Here is a 12589-nt window from a genome sequence, read left to right as displayed (position 1 = left end):
AGGAAGTGAAATACTAATGGTGAGATGTAATGTGGAAAGATGCATCTGAATCCACAACCTAGCTCATGGCATCATCGCGAACAACACTTGGCATTATTCATCTTTAATTATTAGATAGTCTTATCTTCTTCACATTATGCAGTCATGGCGGCGCCATTCTTGCCCTTTTCTTGTTTGCAACTTTATCCTCTACAAGATCTCTTTTGTATTTCTTGCAATTTCTTTTTTTTTTGTGATTCGGTTTTCCATACTAAAAGAAAGTAACTTCTTGTCTCGATTTTGACTTTGATCTCCCCTGGATTTCTGGTCTTTTCTTTGTTGAAATTTGCCCTAGCTACGTCCACGGTTATCATTCTTGCCGTTGGATTCACTCTCCGACACCATTTGTCATGCTTGCTGTGCAACCAATCCGAGGAGTCCATGGTGCACCCTTACTAAATGCTCGTTCTACAGAATTATCTAGCATGAGGTGTTTCCATGGATCATCGTTAGCTAAGCCGTCGTGGAAAACACGACTTTGTCAACTTGTGGCACCAATTCATGCTTTCCTCCCGGGTGCCGGCTTGCAATGGTGATCATGCTCACGACATGTATCTGAAAACACAGGAGCACAGCCGTCTTGGACAGCGAGTAGCAAGACAAAGTGACCTTGTTGGATCATCTTCCGAGTTAGGCTCGTAGTACGCCGTGCTGTGTCTTTTCATCAGGAAAAATAGAGAAACAACTAGTGAGACGTGAAGTTGTTTCAGGTCTGATTCCGTATCATAATTGTTCAATTTGTTTTGTAAAATATTACTCCTTCCATTTCAAATTAAGCAACATAGATTTTTTTTTCACAATGAGCAAACATACACACTAAAATCTAATCAAAGTTACGTAGACTTTTGTTTTTAGTGGTATCCTCATCTTCCAAAGTTTTGAATTATTATCGACCGGAATATCAGGCTACATAAGAGCATTGTACATGGATGCTACTGAGAATGAACCATTCCGGGTAAGATTCCATCGAAACACATCCACTCCCTGCGTCAATTGAACTAACTCAAGACGATGTAACAATTCCTGCCATGAGGTTTGTCTGGGACCGATGAGACTTCTTCTAAACGCCACATTTGGTGGGGAAGTTTCCATCATCTTAGCGATAGTATCGCTTTTGTGCCGCACGATATTATACAATGCCGGATATTGTTCTCGGAGCGTGGTATTACCTAACCATTTATCCTCCCAGAAACGAATTTCCGATCCATCCTTGATAGAGAAAGATCCATATGGAAAGAAATATTTCTTTGTGTCCATAAGACCAGCCCAAAAATGTGAATCTCCCGGTTTCCAAAGAATCTGGGATAGAGCTTTTGAGCCAATATATTTTCTCTTGAGAAGTGTTTGCCAGATACCCTCTTCGGTAAGTAGTTTGGATAACCATTTACCGAGAAGAGCCCTATTCTTGATCTGGAGGTCTTGTATACCAAGTCCTCCATGATCTTTAGGTCGACAAAGAACACTCCACTTAGCCAGTCGATATTTGCGTTCTCACTATCCCCTTGCCAGAAGAATCTTGATCGAAAATAATCCAATCTTTTTAAGACTCCTCTAGGAAGTTGGAAGAAAGATATCATATATAGTACCATATTACTGAGTACCGCATTTATGAGTACCAATCTCCCTCCCAAGGACAGTAATTTGCCTTTCCAACTGCTTAATCTAATTTGTAGTCTTTCCTCGACCATTTTCCGTTCAACATTGGTAAGTCTCCGATAATGAATCGGAATACCCAAGTACCTAATCGGAAATCGACCTTGGCCGCAGCCGAACAGCTCAGCATAATCTGCAACATCGTCTTGGGCCTCACCAAAACAAAACATTGCCAAACGCAACTGGCATGGAAGTGAAAAGTGTGTATTCTATCATCATGATGAGTCTATCAAACACTTATTCTTTCAATGTAAGTTTGCTAGGTCTATATGATCAGCCGTTCAAATAGGATCTACCTTATACCCACCCCGTAGTGTTGACAATATATTTGACAACTGGCTCAATAGTGTGGATGTAAGGTTTAAGCGTCTTATTAGGATGGGAGTGATTGCAATTATTTGGTCGCTGTGGCTATGTAGAAATGACAAGATTTTCAATAATATTTCTTCCTCTTTTCTGCAGGTCATTTATCGGTGCACAGCTATACTCCGTTCTTGGATGCCTTTGCAGCGGGTAGAGCATCGACACCTCTTTACGGAGGTATCTTCACGGTTGGAGGACGCGGCGAGGGATATTTTTTCCCAACATGGATGGCAGCGTGACCTTCGGCTGGATCCACCTAGCTAGTCTTTTATCTCCGTTGAACTTTGTTTTTTTTTTTCGAACATCACTGTGGTTTTGTAACAGATATTTGTGCGGCTGTGTGCATCCTAGCTATGCAGAGGCCGGGTTCATTACGTTAAGTAATAAAGTGCCCATTTTCGAAAGAAAAAAAAAAACCAAAGTTGCGTCAATTACCTTGGAACAGAGGCTACTTGATCAATATCCACTTTATAAGAATACCTAACTAGCTAGGACTTTGCCTGGAGAAACTGCTACCGTTGTTTTCTGACATCATGGTGAATAATGGTACATGGAAGTTCCCCTAAATATCAGCAGGTGCACCCATACTACAATCTGTGCCCTGATTATATAGATTTGCCGGTCAATAACAGAATACATATACAAGCATAGTACACCCACCATCATGCATATGTGCATGGGTAACACAGTGATCACATCACGCCCATATTGATCACATGTTGCTGTATAGCTACATCTCTTTTCTATCCCCATCCGCCCGGAATCATGTTGCCCCGAGGATCAATAGTGGCCGTGGCACGATTATGCACGGCCTGTATCTTTTAGCTACTGAAAGTCTGAAACAGTGTGCTCCTTCCATACTAACGGACTGGAACTCTGTCATGTGAGGTTTCCACTGAGCACAGCAGATGCTTGTGTCACGGCCCTGGCTACTCTGTGAATCTCGTGCTGCACGAGCTTCCAGGATGCTGAAGTGTTGGTGCTCCTCGCGGTGGCTATGGCATCGGCTATACCAGGATACGACGCGGTATCCCAGTCGTTCTGTTCTGAAGGTCCATAGATCTGCGACAGGTGACACTAGCAAATTAGAACTACAGCTGCGAAACTGAAGATCGCCAGAATACGAGATACTGCGGAGAATCCCACAGAAGAAAAAAGTGTGGATGAGTTATTCACTGACCAGATGTTTGTACCATTCTTGCTTGAAGATACCTTCCCTGTTAGTGAAGGCTCGCTCTGCCTGCATAAGTCGGTCGTTGAGTCCTCGGATCTTGATTGAATCCTTGCTAAGCTGCTTGCTTGACAGTTCCCTTTGGATATCCTGAAACACATTCGGATTCCTTGGTCATCATGATTCATGAGAAGTTAAAAAGCTAGCACGCAGGATTGTATTAGCTGAGCAGCAATTCTGAAGTAACCAAGCTACCTTTCGCTCACTGTCTACGCTGGTAGCTGCCCTTTCCAGAGCTTTGATTGAGTTGTACAATGGGGAACAACTGACTGGCGTCCCCTTGATCGCCTTCTCTACTACCTTTGTGTATGCCTGAAAAAAGAAAGGAAATGTCAAGTTCATAGGGCTTGGAGCGATCTTCCTTTATTTGTGTGGCCCTGCATCCAAATGTTGTGTTGGGCTCAGTGGAGAGTGTTACCTCAAGCTCGGTTGTGTAGGACATGTAGTTGAAGGGTATGATCTCTTCATCAGCAAGTCTCAAAGCCATAATTCCCCAGATGCTAGCAGCTGTGAAATGAGAATGTTGGTTACCATGTAGCACGGTGCAGCAAATGCCAGTACCAACAAATCGCACAAGAAGATTCGAGAGCAGCACCTGCAACATGCCTACGGAACCCAGGATCTGCAAACTTCTCCATCCACACGAAGTCATCGTATAGAGAGTGGTAAACCGGATATCCTGGCCCTGTCAAAGTCCAAGGCGCTCCATTAGAGATGCGAAAATTCATTAGAACTTTTTTAAGAGAATAAATTCATTAGAATTAGTAACAAGAAGTGCCCTACCTTCTCCAAACGCCATGTTGGTTGATGGAATACCAACATGTTGGACGAATGCTGCATAATCTGATCCTCCGTTGCCTAGTCGCCCAATCTTCATGCAGGAAGTCAGGAACAACATATGTTAGACTGCAGTAAATAACTAGTTCTGTTTCTCAGAGCTGGAACTGAATTATTATTTTTCTGAGGAAAATGCAAGAACTGAATTTTACAGGTGAAGATTCAGAAAAAATCTGAGAAGCTATACGCCTTATATTACTCACAAAGGAACTGAAACTTGACATGAATTACTACTATATAAGTGATGTCGTTATTAATTGTATGAAGAAGTCATGTTACAACTGACCGTGGGAGAAACACTGGATTTGACCCATGCATCATACACCGTCTGAGAAGAATTGTCAGGATCTTGAACCTTCATAAATTAAAAAAAGGAACAATATTTGACCTTTTGAGAATCTTAAAACCGAAAAATGACATAAGCATAAAATTTTCTCATACAGGTGCTTCAAAGTGGAGACACCCAATGTTGACCACTATTTCAGTAGTTCCACATTGTGATGAAAACAAAATGAAGTACTACCTCTGTCCATAAAAGGATGTCGCAAGTTCGTCTAAATTTAGATGTATCTGCACGCTCTTTAGTGTATAGATACATCTTATCTGAATATAGATAAATCTCCGACATCCTTTTATGGACGAGTACTATAGTATACATACCAATTTAATTGTTTCCAGGAGGAGCTCATCAAGTTGGGGAGTTGTAGACGGGAGTAACCCCTGACCAACTACTGAAACGTCTACATTTAGGTATGCAACAGCTCTGGTAGAGAGCATCTCTCTGTTTTCCTCAACCCATTCAGTGGATCCTGTCTGCATAAACGTAAATGGATGTACCATTGCCGGTTCATAATCTGCTTATCTCTGTATAAACTGGGACGAATGAATGTGGTACAGAGTGAGGAAGACAGAGACATACCAATCCGTACTCTTCCGCATCCCAGCTACAGAAAATGATGGTCCTTCGAGGTCTCCATCCATGCTTTTGCAGCACTGAGAATCTTTGAGCTAACTACATGGAGAACAGGTGAAGTGCGTGTGTCAAGAAGTAGACATGATCATACTGTTTAAGATTTGTGCTGATAAGTCAAATTCCAGTATTCAAAGGAGCCAATATTACTGTACTATGGACAGTGCTAAATTAGTGAAAGGAATAGCCTACTGGATTGCTGAGAACAAAATGTTTTTACTTGAGAATTACCTCGATCATAGCTGCTGTTCCACTATTGGGATCAGCTGCTCCAAACGTCCAGGCATCACGATGGTTACCTAGGATAACATACCTGTGTCAGGAAAGGTTAAAATTTTGTTAATTCAGTCACATCCTAGTAGGATGATCCTACCCCGTTTGGTAACACAGTATATCTCAGACCTGTAAATCAATGATTATCGATAGAAAGCCACAGATACAATACCCCTGAAAACAAAAGTCTTTGCATGGTACCTTCGTCGGGGTGTGATTCTCACTAAAGAAAACCTTACCAAACGCAATTGGCATGGCTGTACGAAATGTGTTTTCTGTCATGAAAATGAGACAATAAAACATCTCTTCTTCAGCTGTTGAATTGCTAGATCTATATGGTCAATCATTCGGATAGGTTTTACCCTATATCCTCCCCGTAGCATTGCAAACATTTTCGGCAATTGGCTAAACGGGGTTGAAACTAGGTATAAAACGCTTATCAGGATGGGTGCGATGGCTGTTATATGGTCGCTTTGGCTATGTAGAAATGATAAGGTTTTTAATGACAAGAATTCTTCTCTTTTGCAGGTTGTTTACCGCGCTACGGCTTTGCTCCGTTCATGGTCGCCAATCCAGCGTTTGGAGGATCACGACCTTTGTACGGAGGTGTCTACACGATTGGAGAACACGGCGAAGGAGTTTATTGCCCAACATGGGTGGCAGCATACTAGGCGTCTTCAGGCTTTTTAGGCTGTGCCGGATTATCTAGCGTTTATCTTTCTATCGACTGTGTACTTCTTTGTTTGATATTTTTGATACTTTGAACGGCTGTGTGCATCTTAGTTATGCAGAGGCTGGGTGTGATGCTTAAACCTTTTAAGTAATGAAGCGCCCTTTGTCGAAAAAGATACAATACCCCTGGCATCTCGATTGATAATATGACCAGCCTAAATAGGAGCAGATCTATCGAGTCTAGAAGCAAGAAGAGGGGTGCTACAGCAAAGGCATCTGCAGATGCTTGATGGTTGCCCCTTTGTGTGCCTCTGTAGTGTCATGTTGGCAATTGGCATGAGTGAGTGTGGCCTTGTTGTTCAGGTCTTGTGTCAGGCTTTCTCGAAGATTCATCAAACGTATCACCTCCTCAACTAGATGACAGTATATTGATCTGTTCCGGATATTCTCCTCAGAGCTGTAAGAACCGAGGCGCAGTCGGATTGGATGATGATTGGCAGCTCCGACTGTTCTTGTGCCAATGCTAGTCCTTCCATCAACGCACTGAATTCAGTTTCGAGTGCATCATTGCAGTTAAACAGGACTCGGCATGCCGAGAAAATTACTGTGCCGTTCGAATCCCGCAGAACCATACCTGTACCAGCTCTTCCTTCATCATCAAAGGACCCATCGACTGAGAGTGCAGCCCAGCCGGGATTAGGCCTTGGCCATGGCGTACTTGGGGAATTCTGGGCCTCACTAGTAGGCTTCATAGTCGTAACACATGGTCGCTTCCCCTTCAAAATTTCAGTTACAGACTGCTTACGGATCTGATACAGTGTATCAAAGTAGCTGCATAAGTACCTTTTGGTTACTTCGGTTGGAGGTACAACCTTGTCAAGTTGTCATGGACCATGTCATTCCTTAGTTGCCAAATTCTACACGTAACCATTATAATCATGTTTCTTGCTTCCTCTGAAACTGAATCCAACAGATCGAAAAGCCACTCCTGGCCAGTATTTAGCACAGATGCATTGGCCGGTATCGGCCATACCTCACACATGCAATCCCATATTTTCACAGCAGTAGGGCAAGAGACAAGAGCATGGTGTGAGCCCTCCTTAGCTAACCCACATAACCGGCAAGTGCTTGGCCCTATTGTTGTAGATTTTCGCTCGGTTTTTTCCTAAAAACTGAGCATCTTCTTCTTAATTAATGAATGAGGCAAAGCTTTTGCCTCTGTTAAAAAAATAGGAGCAGATCAGATGCTTTAGATTGATAATATGAAGTTGGAGCGGCTAAATAGGAGCAGATCAGATGTATTAGCCGGAGAACTTTCTGATCAGCAAAGTTTATTCCAAAAATGTTATGGTAGGATTAGAACAATAGAAAACTATGTGTTCCACAAGAATAGCTCACAACAGAATTGGATGCAAACAAGCAAGCAAAAGGCGACATACACTTGCCAGGATATCATATATCTTACTCGATAAGGCAGGAGGAAATTAGCTACCCTTGAAGGTCTGCGAATGGTCCACTCAGAATCTGGAAATGCGCAAGCACGATGCATATACTAGTACAACTTGCAGTACTACAATACTGCTAGAAGCTTCCGTGACAAAGCAGAAGAGGTCATTTTACAACCAAAAGATGCACTACTTGATGGCTGATGATGCAGAGTCGGAGAGAATAAGTTACCTGTCCGGCTCTTCTGAACCTTCGATCACGGCGAAGACATTCTCAATCGTCGCCATTGTATCATTTCCCTGAAAATTCCAAACCGAAAAACATCACTACAGCTAACTCCTGGCATGAAGTATCTCGCAGAAAGCAATTGAACTATACAAATTTCAGTAGTAAACGAGACAAAAGCGCCTTGAAATTCTCCGCATTACTTGATAGGTGAGGTTCAGAACGGCCGGCCCTGGCCCAAGGCGGTACACGGGGCTGCCGTCCCGGCCCTGCCAGTCCGCCGGCGCCACGGCTCCCCCGAGAACGCGCTGGATCTCCGCCGCGTCCTGCGCCGACACCGGGAGCGCCGGGATGCCCGGCATGTCGTCGGTGGCCATGGCGTCCTCCACGCTGACGCGCTCGCACCCCTCGGAGGATGCCCACATCGGCGTGGTCGGGTCGCCGACGCCGCGGAACAGGCTCCCCACCTGCACGCCGGTGGGCGGCAGCCAGCGCGTGTCGGGGAACGAGCCCTCCCCGGGCGGGCCGCCGTACTCGAGCGGGTCGGTGTACACGAGGGCGGCCGCGGCGCCCGCCGCGCGCGCGTTGTGCACGATGTCCTCGCAGTGGATCCTGCCGTACCGCGCGAGCGCCACCTTGCCGGCGACGTCGACGCCCGCGGAGGCGAGGTAGGCGAAGTCCTCCTCGCGGCCGTAGTTGGCGTACACGGCCTCCGCGGACACGGACCCGGAGGCGGAGTAGGCGAAGAAGGTGGGTATGGCCTCCGCCGCGGCGGACGCGTAGGGGTCGTCGGGGTAGGTTTCCTGGGAGAGGGAGAAGGACTTGGTGGCGCGGCCCGGCGCGGAGAGGGAGAGGGAGCGGTGGACGGGGTAGGAGAGGAGGACGGAGTAGGGCGTGATGTGCGCGGGGAAGGAGAGGGAGGAGAGCGCGTCGAGGACGTAGGCGGCGGTGAGGGAGTTGGCCTTTGTGCCGGCGACGTGCGGGTGGAGGGTGAGGGCGCGGAGGTGGGTGGCGGCGGTGTCGTTGGAGCCGAGGGAGAGGAGGAGGGAGGCGTAGTTGGTGGACGGGTTCGACGGGGAACCGAGGACGACGAAGAGGAAGAGAGCTACGGCGCCGCCAACGATGGCGAGCATGGAGGAGAGGAGGCGCCTCCGGCGATGTGGTTTGGTCGGCGGAGGCGAGAGGGAGAGGAGTGAGGCGGCGTCGAGGCGGGACATGGCGGGAATTCGGAGAGCGGAGTGGCTGTGCAACGAAAGTGGGCCCCTCTGCTTTGCTCTGTTTCCCGCTAGACCGCCGTTTCTTTCCAGTTTCCTAATTCGCGGCGATAGCGACGAGTTGACCAGCGGACGTGTGGCGGCAGGTGCGATAGCGATAGACCGATAGTACTGCACGTGCTGGATTTTCTGGTACTATGGGCCATGTTTTTAGAGAATTTTTCTGGTTTGAAACTTCGATAGTACGCCCTGCGTTCCAATTCACTCCATCTTAGAATAAATCAAATAAATTAGTACTCGATCTATTACTACTATTTTAACTACTACGGAGTACTAGTAATTCAAACTATATTAAATGTAGTGATCTTGAATAAAGACAGCAAGACCATTTTGTTATATGTGTTTTTGTTACATACCAGAGACCATCCAAGACACTCTTGGAAAAAATCTCTCGTACCAACTCACATTTTTAAATGTCACTAAACCGTTAAATGTGTGACTCAATGGGTTCGGATATATGTTGACATGCCCGAACCACCTTCCACGACAATGATTGATGTCGAGCGTTTGATAACCGCATCAATCCTCACACATAACACCAAGATCTTTATCTTGTGAATCTTACGTATTACTTTTGATACATGTCATATTGCTTCTCGATACTTTACATAGCCCAATGTGAAACTCTTATGTTGCCTTCATTACCCGACATGTACTCATTTACTCATTCTGCATCATTTGTGTTCCTCTCACACAACAACTTAGTCATGTGTCCGGCTAGATGATGGGGAACACCATGATAATTGAGTGGGGCACCATAGTGTATCACGTTATCGGAGTAGCAATTTCCATAACTACTTCACGCGGAACTACATTATACTGTCCGGTATGAACGAAGATCACCTTTATTGTCACTGAGGCACGAGGTAACATTTGATAATCTTGTGACATCCATATTGTATCCAAGTCCGCATACTCATCAGCGGTACAACGACATCGAGACATAAGGCTAACTAGCCTACTTGACCAAGCTAGTACCCATTATAGCATGTGGTTTTAAGGTTTTTTACAATCTTCCGAATCAAAGACTTATTAGGACCCTTATGCGGCACTCATGATGGATTGCCCCCTCCAACCAGTGAAGGGCAGCCAACCGCTCCTTCAATATCTGATCTAGTTGTCGCCGCACCAGTGTTTAGATGGTAAGTTTCACCAATAGAGGAAACATCAATGACTAAATAGTCTAGCTCAATAAAAACTCAACAACTATCAAAAGGTGTGTTTAACCCGTAGGTCGATCAATTCCTATGAAGAGGCAAGAGAAGGTATCCTAATGATTATTTAGCATGGATAAGCATTTATACTATATCATGATTACTATATAATCTCTACTCAGGGTATCAGGTAAAAGTTGATGAACGGATCAGGATTTGTGTGTCAATCGGCATGCTAGCTACTGAAACAAAATAAGATATATAATTTAAAATAATAATGCAGTATGCATGTTGTAAAAGTTGGTTAAACAGGGGAGAGGACATGCCTTGGTTTTCGCAGTACGGTTCTTCTTCATAGTATTGATTCAACCAGTTCTCGTCACTCCCTACTCGTCAAAATGATGTACCACAAATAAATACAACTTCGAATAATCACAAATAAGATCCAAATAGATAGTGTGTGTTGGCCTTTCAACATGCATAGAATAAGAAGAAAGAGACCGGAATGACTTCATTGGGATTTGGGTTAGTTAAAGCATATGGCATAGTGATCGTTCTATTTTGACTAAGAAAATATTCCAGAAAACATATTTAGCCAACACATATAATGGCGTTATCTTGATATATATGTAGTGCACAAACAATTTATATGCTAACTAGTCATGCAGAAGCATAAGTAACACTCTTAAGATTAGAACAATTCACATATGCGACAGTGAGTAACATCTAAATTTTAATATGCATGAAGCAAGTAAGGTAACGATAGGATGACATTAATGCAACATGTGATAGGGTCATGGCAACAAAAGAATTGCATGTTCAATTAATCTTTCTAATGAGCTTCATGCAACAAAATAAATCATATGATTACTATAGCCAAGGCATGATGGAAAAGTAACATAAATTTAAGGTTTACAACAACGTGACATCCTCTACTGATAAAAACTAAACTAGCTAATTAACTGACATAGGCATCCCAAATGGGCCTGCCGAAGATGGTACCCGGGGTTTACTGGAGGCCTAATACCCGAAGAATAAGAAGATTCGGGAACCCAAGATTTACTAAGGAAAGATAGAGTTGTAATAGGAAGTGTTGTTTGTAATCTGGCGGGATGAGTTAGAAACCGTCCCGGACTCTGTAAATTTGTATAGCACGAATCCCTCGGCTCCACCTCCTATATAAAGGGGGAGTCGAGGGACGAAGAATCAATCGAATCATTATTTGCAAACCCTAGTTTTCATATTCGTCGAGTACTTTCCGGCTGAAACCTTCGAGATCTACTTACCCTCTACTTCCAACTAAACCCTAGCCTACAATCCATAGGCATTGACAAGTTGATACCTTGTCAATTGGCGCCGTCTGTGGGAATCGAACCCACGACCACGTCTGTGGGAACTAGAGGCGTAAGGAGCTGATCTCGATGGCACGCTCAAGATCTTCGACATCGTCAACCGCAAGCAACACAATGGATCGAGGTAAACAGATCGCTGCTGGTCTTGTCGATTTTGTTCCTCACCCACCCTCCCGTTTGGATGCATATGCGTATCTGGCGGAGCCCATGGAGATGACGTTCGGAAGGTTTCACTTTCGCGTCGAGAAGGAAGGGTCGTATCGTGTCGAGATTCCGATTTCGTCGGGATCGTCGGTGATCGATTCAGATTTTTCAAGCTATGCATCGTCAACCGAGTCAGGAGAAGAAGAAACCTCGGCGACACGTTACGTCAGCACCAGAACAAGAGAAAAACTCGCCAAGATCTTCAACGACATGTCGTTTGAGTCATCCGCGGACTCATATATAAGCGATGGCTCAAGCGATGTCGACAGTTACGACTTCATCGACAAATCTCTCACAGTGGGCAAGGTCTTCATCAATCTCAACGATGATGTCACCAAACCCAACGTAGACCTGAGTACAAAGTATCATCAGATTTACGCCATTGAAGATCAAGAGGAGACATCCGAGGCTTTCGACACCGGGGAAATCCATACGTCGATCCCTCCAATCTGCGACAAGGCACGGGCAACAAATACGTCGGGCCGTAGCCGCGAGATAGAGTTCAACTTTCACAAGCAGCGTGGGACAGAGCCGCGAGAGCTATGAACGGCACGTAACCAATGGCTACCACGGCCACACCGTAAGAACTGCAAGCATATCAATATAGGCTCGCACGAGCTGCCAGGGAATTGGAAAAACAGACAACTGAGTTGAACAGAGAAAGGAGGCAGCTTCGCATCCAAGCAGAGAAGGGCAGATTTAAGTCGACAATCTAGAACTACGGGTGATAGCCATCGGAAGGCGCGGAACAGAGCAAGATCAAGGCTGCAACACATACCCGAAGCAGAAAGAGAGCACTTGGTCCAGAACCTCGACATGTCCTTCATGTCGATAGATACAAGAGGAAACATCATCCCTAAGACACCAGAGGCTGGGTATATGGCGACACATGCTTT

General features: G+C 45.0%; 1 protein-coding gene across 1 annotated transcript; it reads right to left on the bottom strand.

Moving 5' to 3' along the window:
- Positions 1 to 2558: 2558 nt before the first annotated feature.
- LOC127343792 (probable glutamate carboxypeptidase LAMP1) lies at positions 2559 to 8960 on the bottom strand. Its single transcript, XM_051369979.2, has 12 exons — positions 7913 to 8960; positions 7716 to 7783; positions 5325 to 5406; positions 5043 to 5135; positions 4784 to 4936; positions 4410 to 4478; positions 4070 to 4157; positions 3882 to 3971; positions 3705 to 3793; positions 3482 to 3598; positions 3236 to 3376; positions 2559 to 3117 (listed from the first exon to the last, which is right to left on the bottom strand). The coding sequence occupies exons 1-12, from the start codon at positions 8924 to 8926 to the stop codon at positions 2935 to 2937; spliced, it is 2187 nt and encodes a 728-aa protein (XP_051225939.1). The 5' UTR covers positions 8927 to 8960; the 3' UTR covers positions 2559 to 2934.
- Positions 8961 to 12589: the final 3629 nt, after the last annotated feature.

Source organism: Lolium perenne, chromosome 3 (genome assembly GCF_019359855.2).
Source record: "Lolium perenne isolate Kyuss_39 chromosome 3, Kyuss_2.0, whole genome shotgun sequence".
Lineage (NCBI taxonomy): Eukaryota > Viridiplantae > Streptophyta > Magnoliopsida > Poales > Poaceae > Lolium > Lolium perenne.
This window is presented reverse-complemented; position numbering and strand designations above follow the sequence as displayed.

Bases quoted from the DNA above. Each gene is read 5' to 3' on its own strand.
- LOC127343792 (XM_051369979.2), bottom strand. From the start codon at position 8,926: ATGTCCCGCCTCGACGCCGCCTCACTCCTCTCCCTCTCGCCTCCGCCG. The intron at 3,599-3,704 runs GTAACACTCTCC...TTCTTTTTTCAG, and splicing joins CCTACACAACCGAGCTTGAG to GCATACACAAAGGTAGTAGA. The intron at 3,118-3,235 runs GTCAGTGAATAA...CACCTGTCGCAG, and splicing joins AAGAATGGTACAAACATCTG to ATCTATGGACCTTCAGAACA.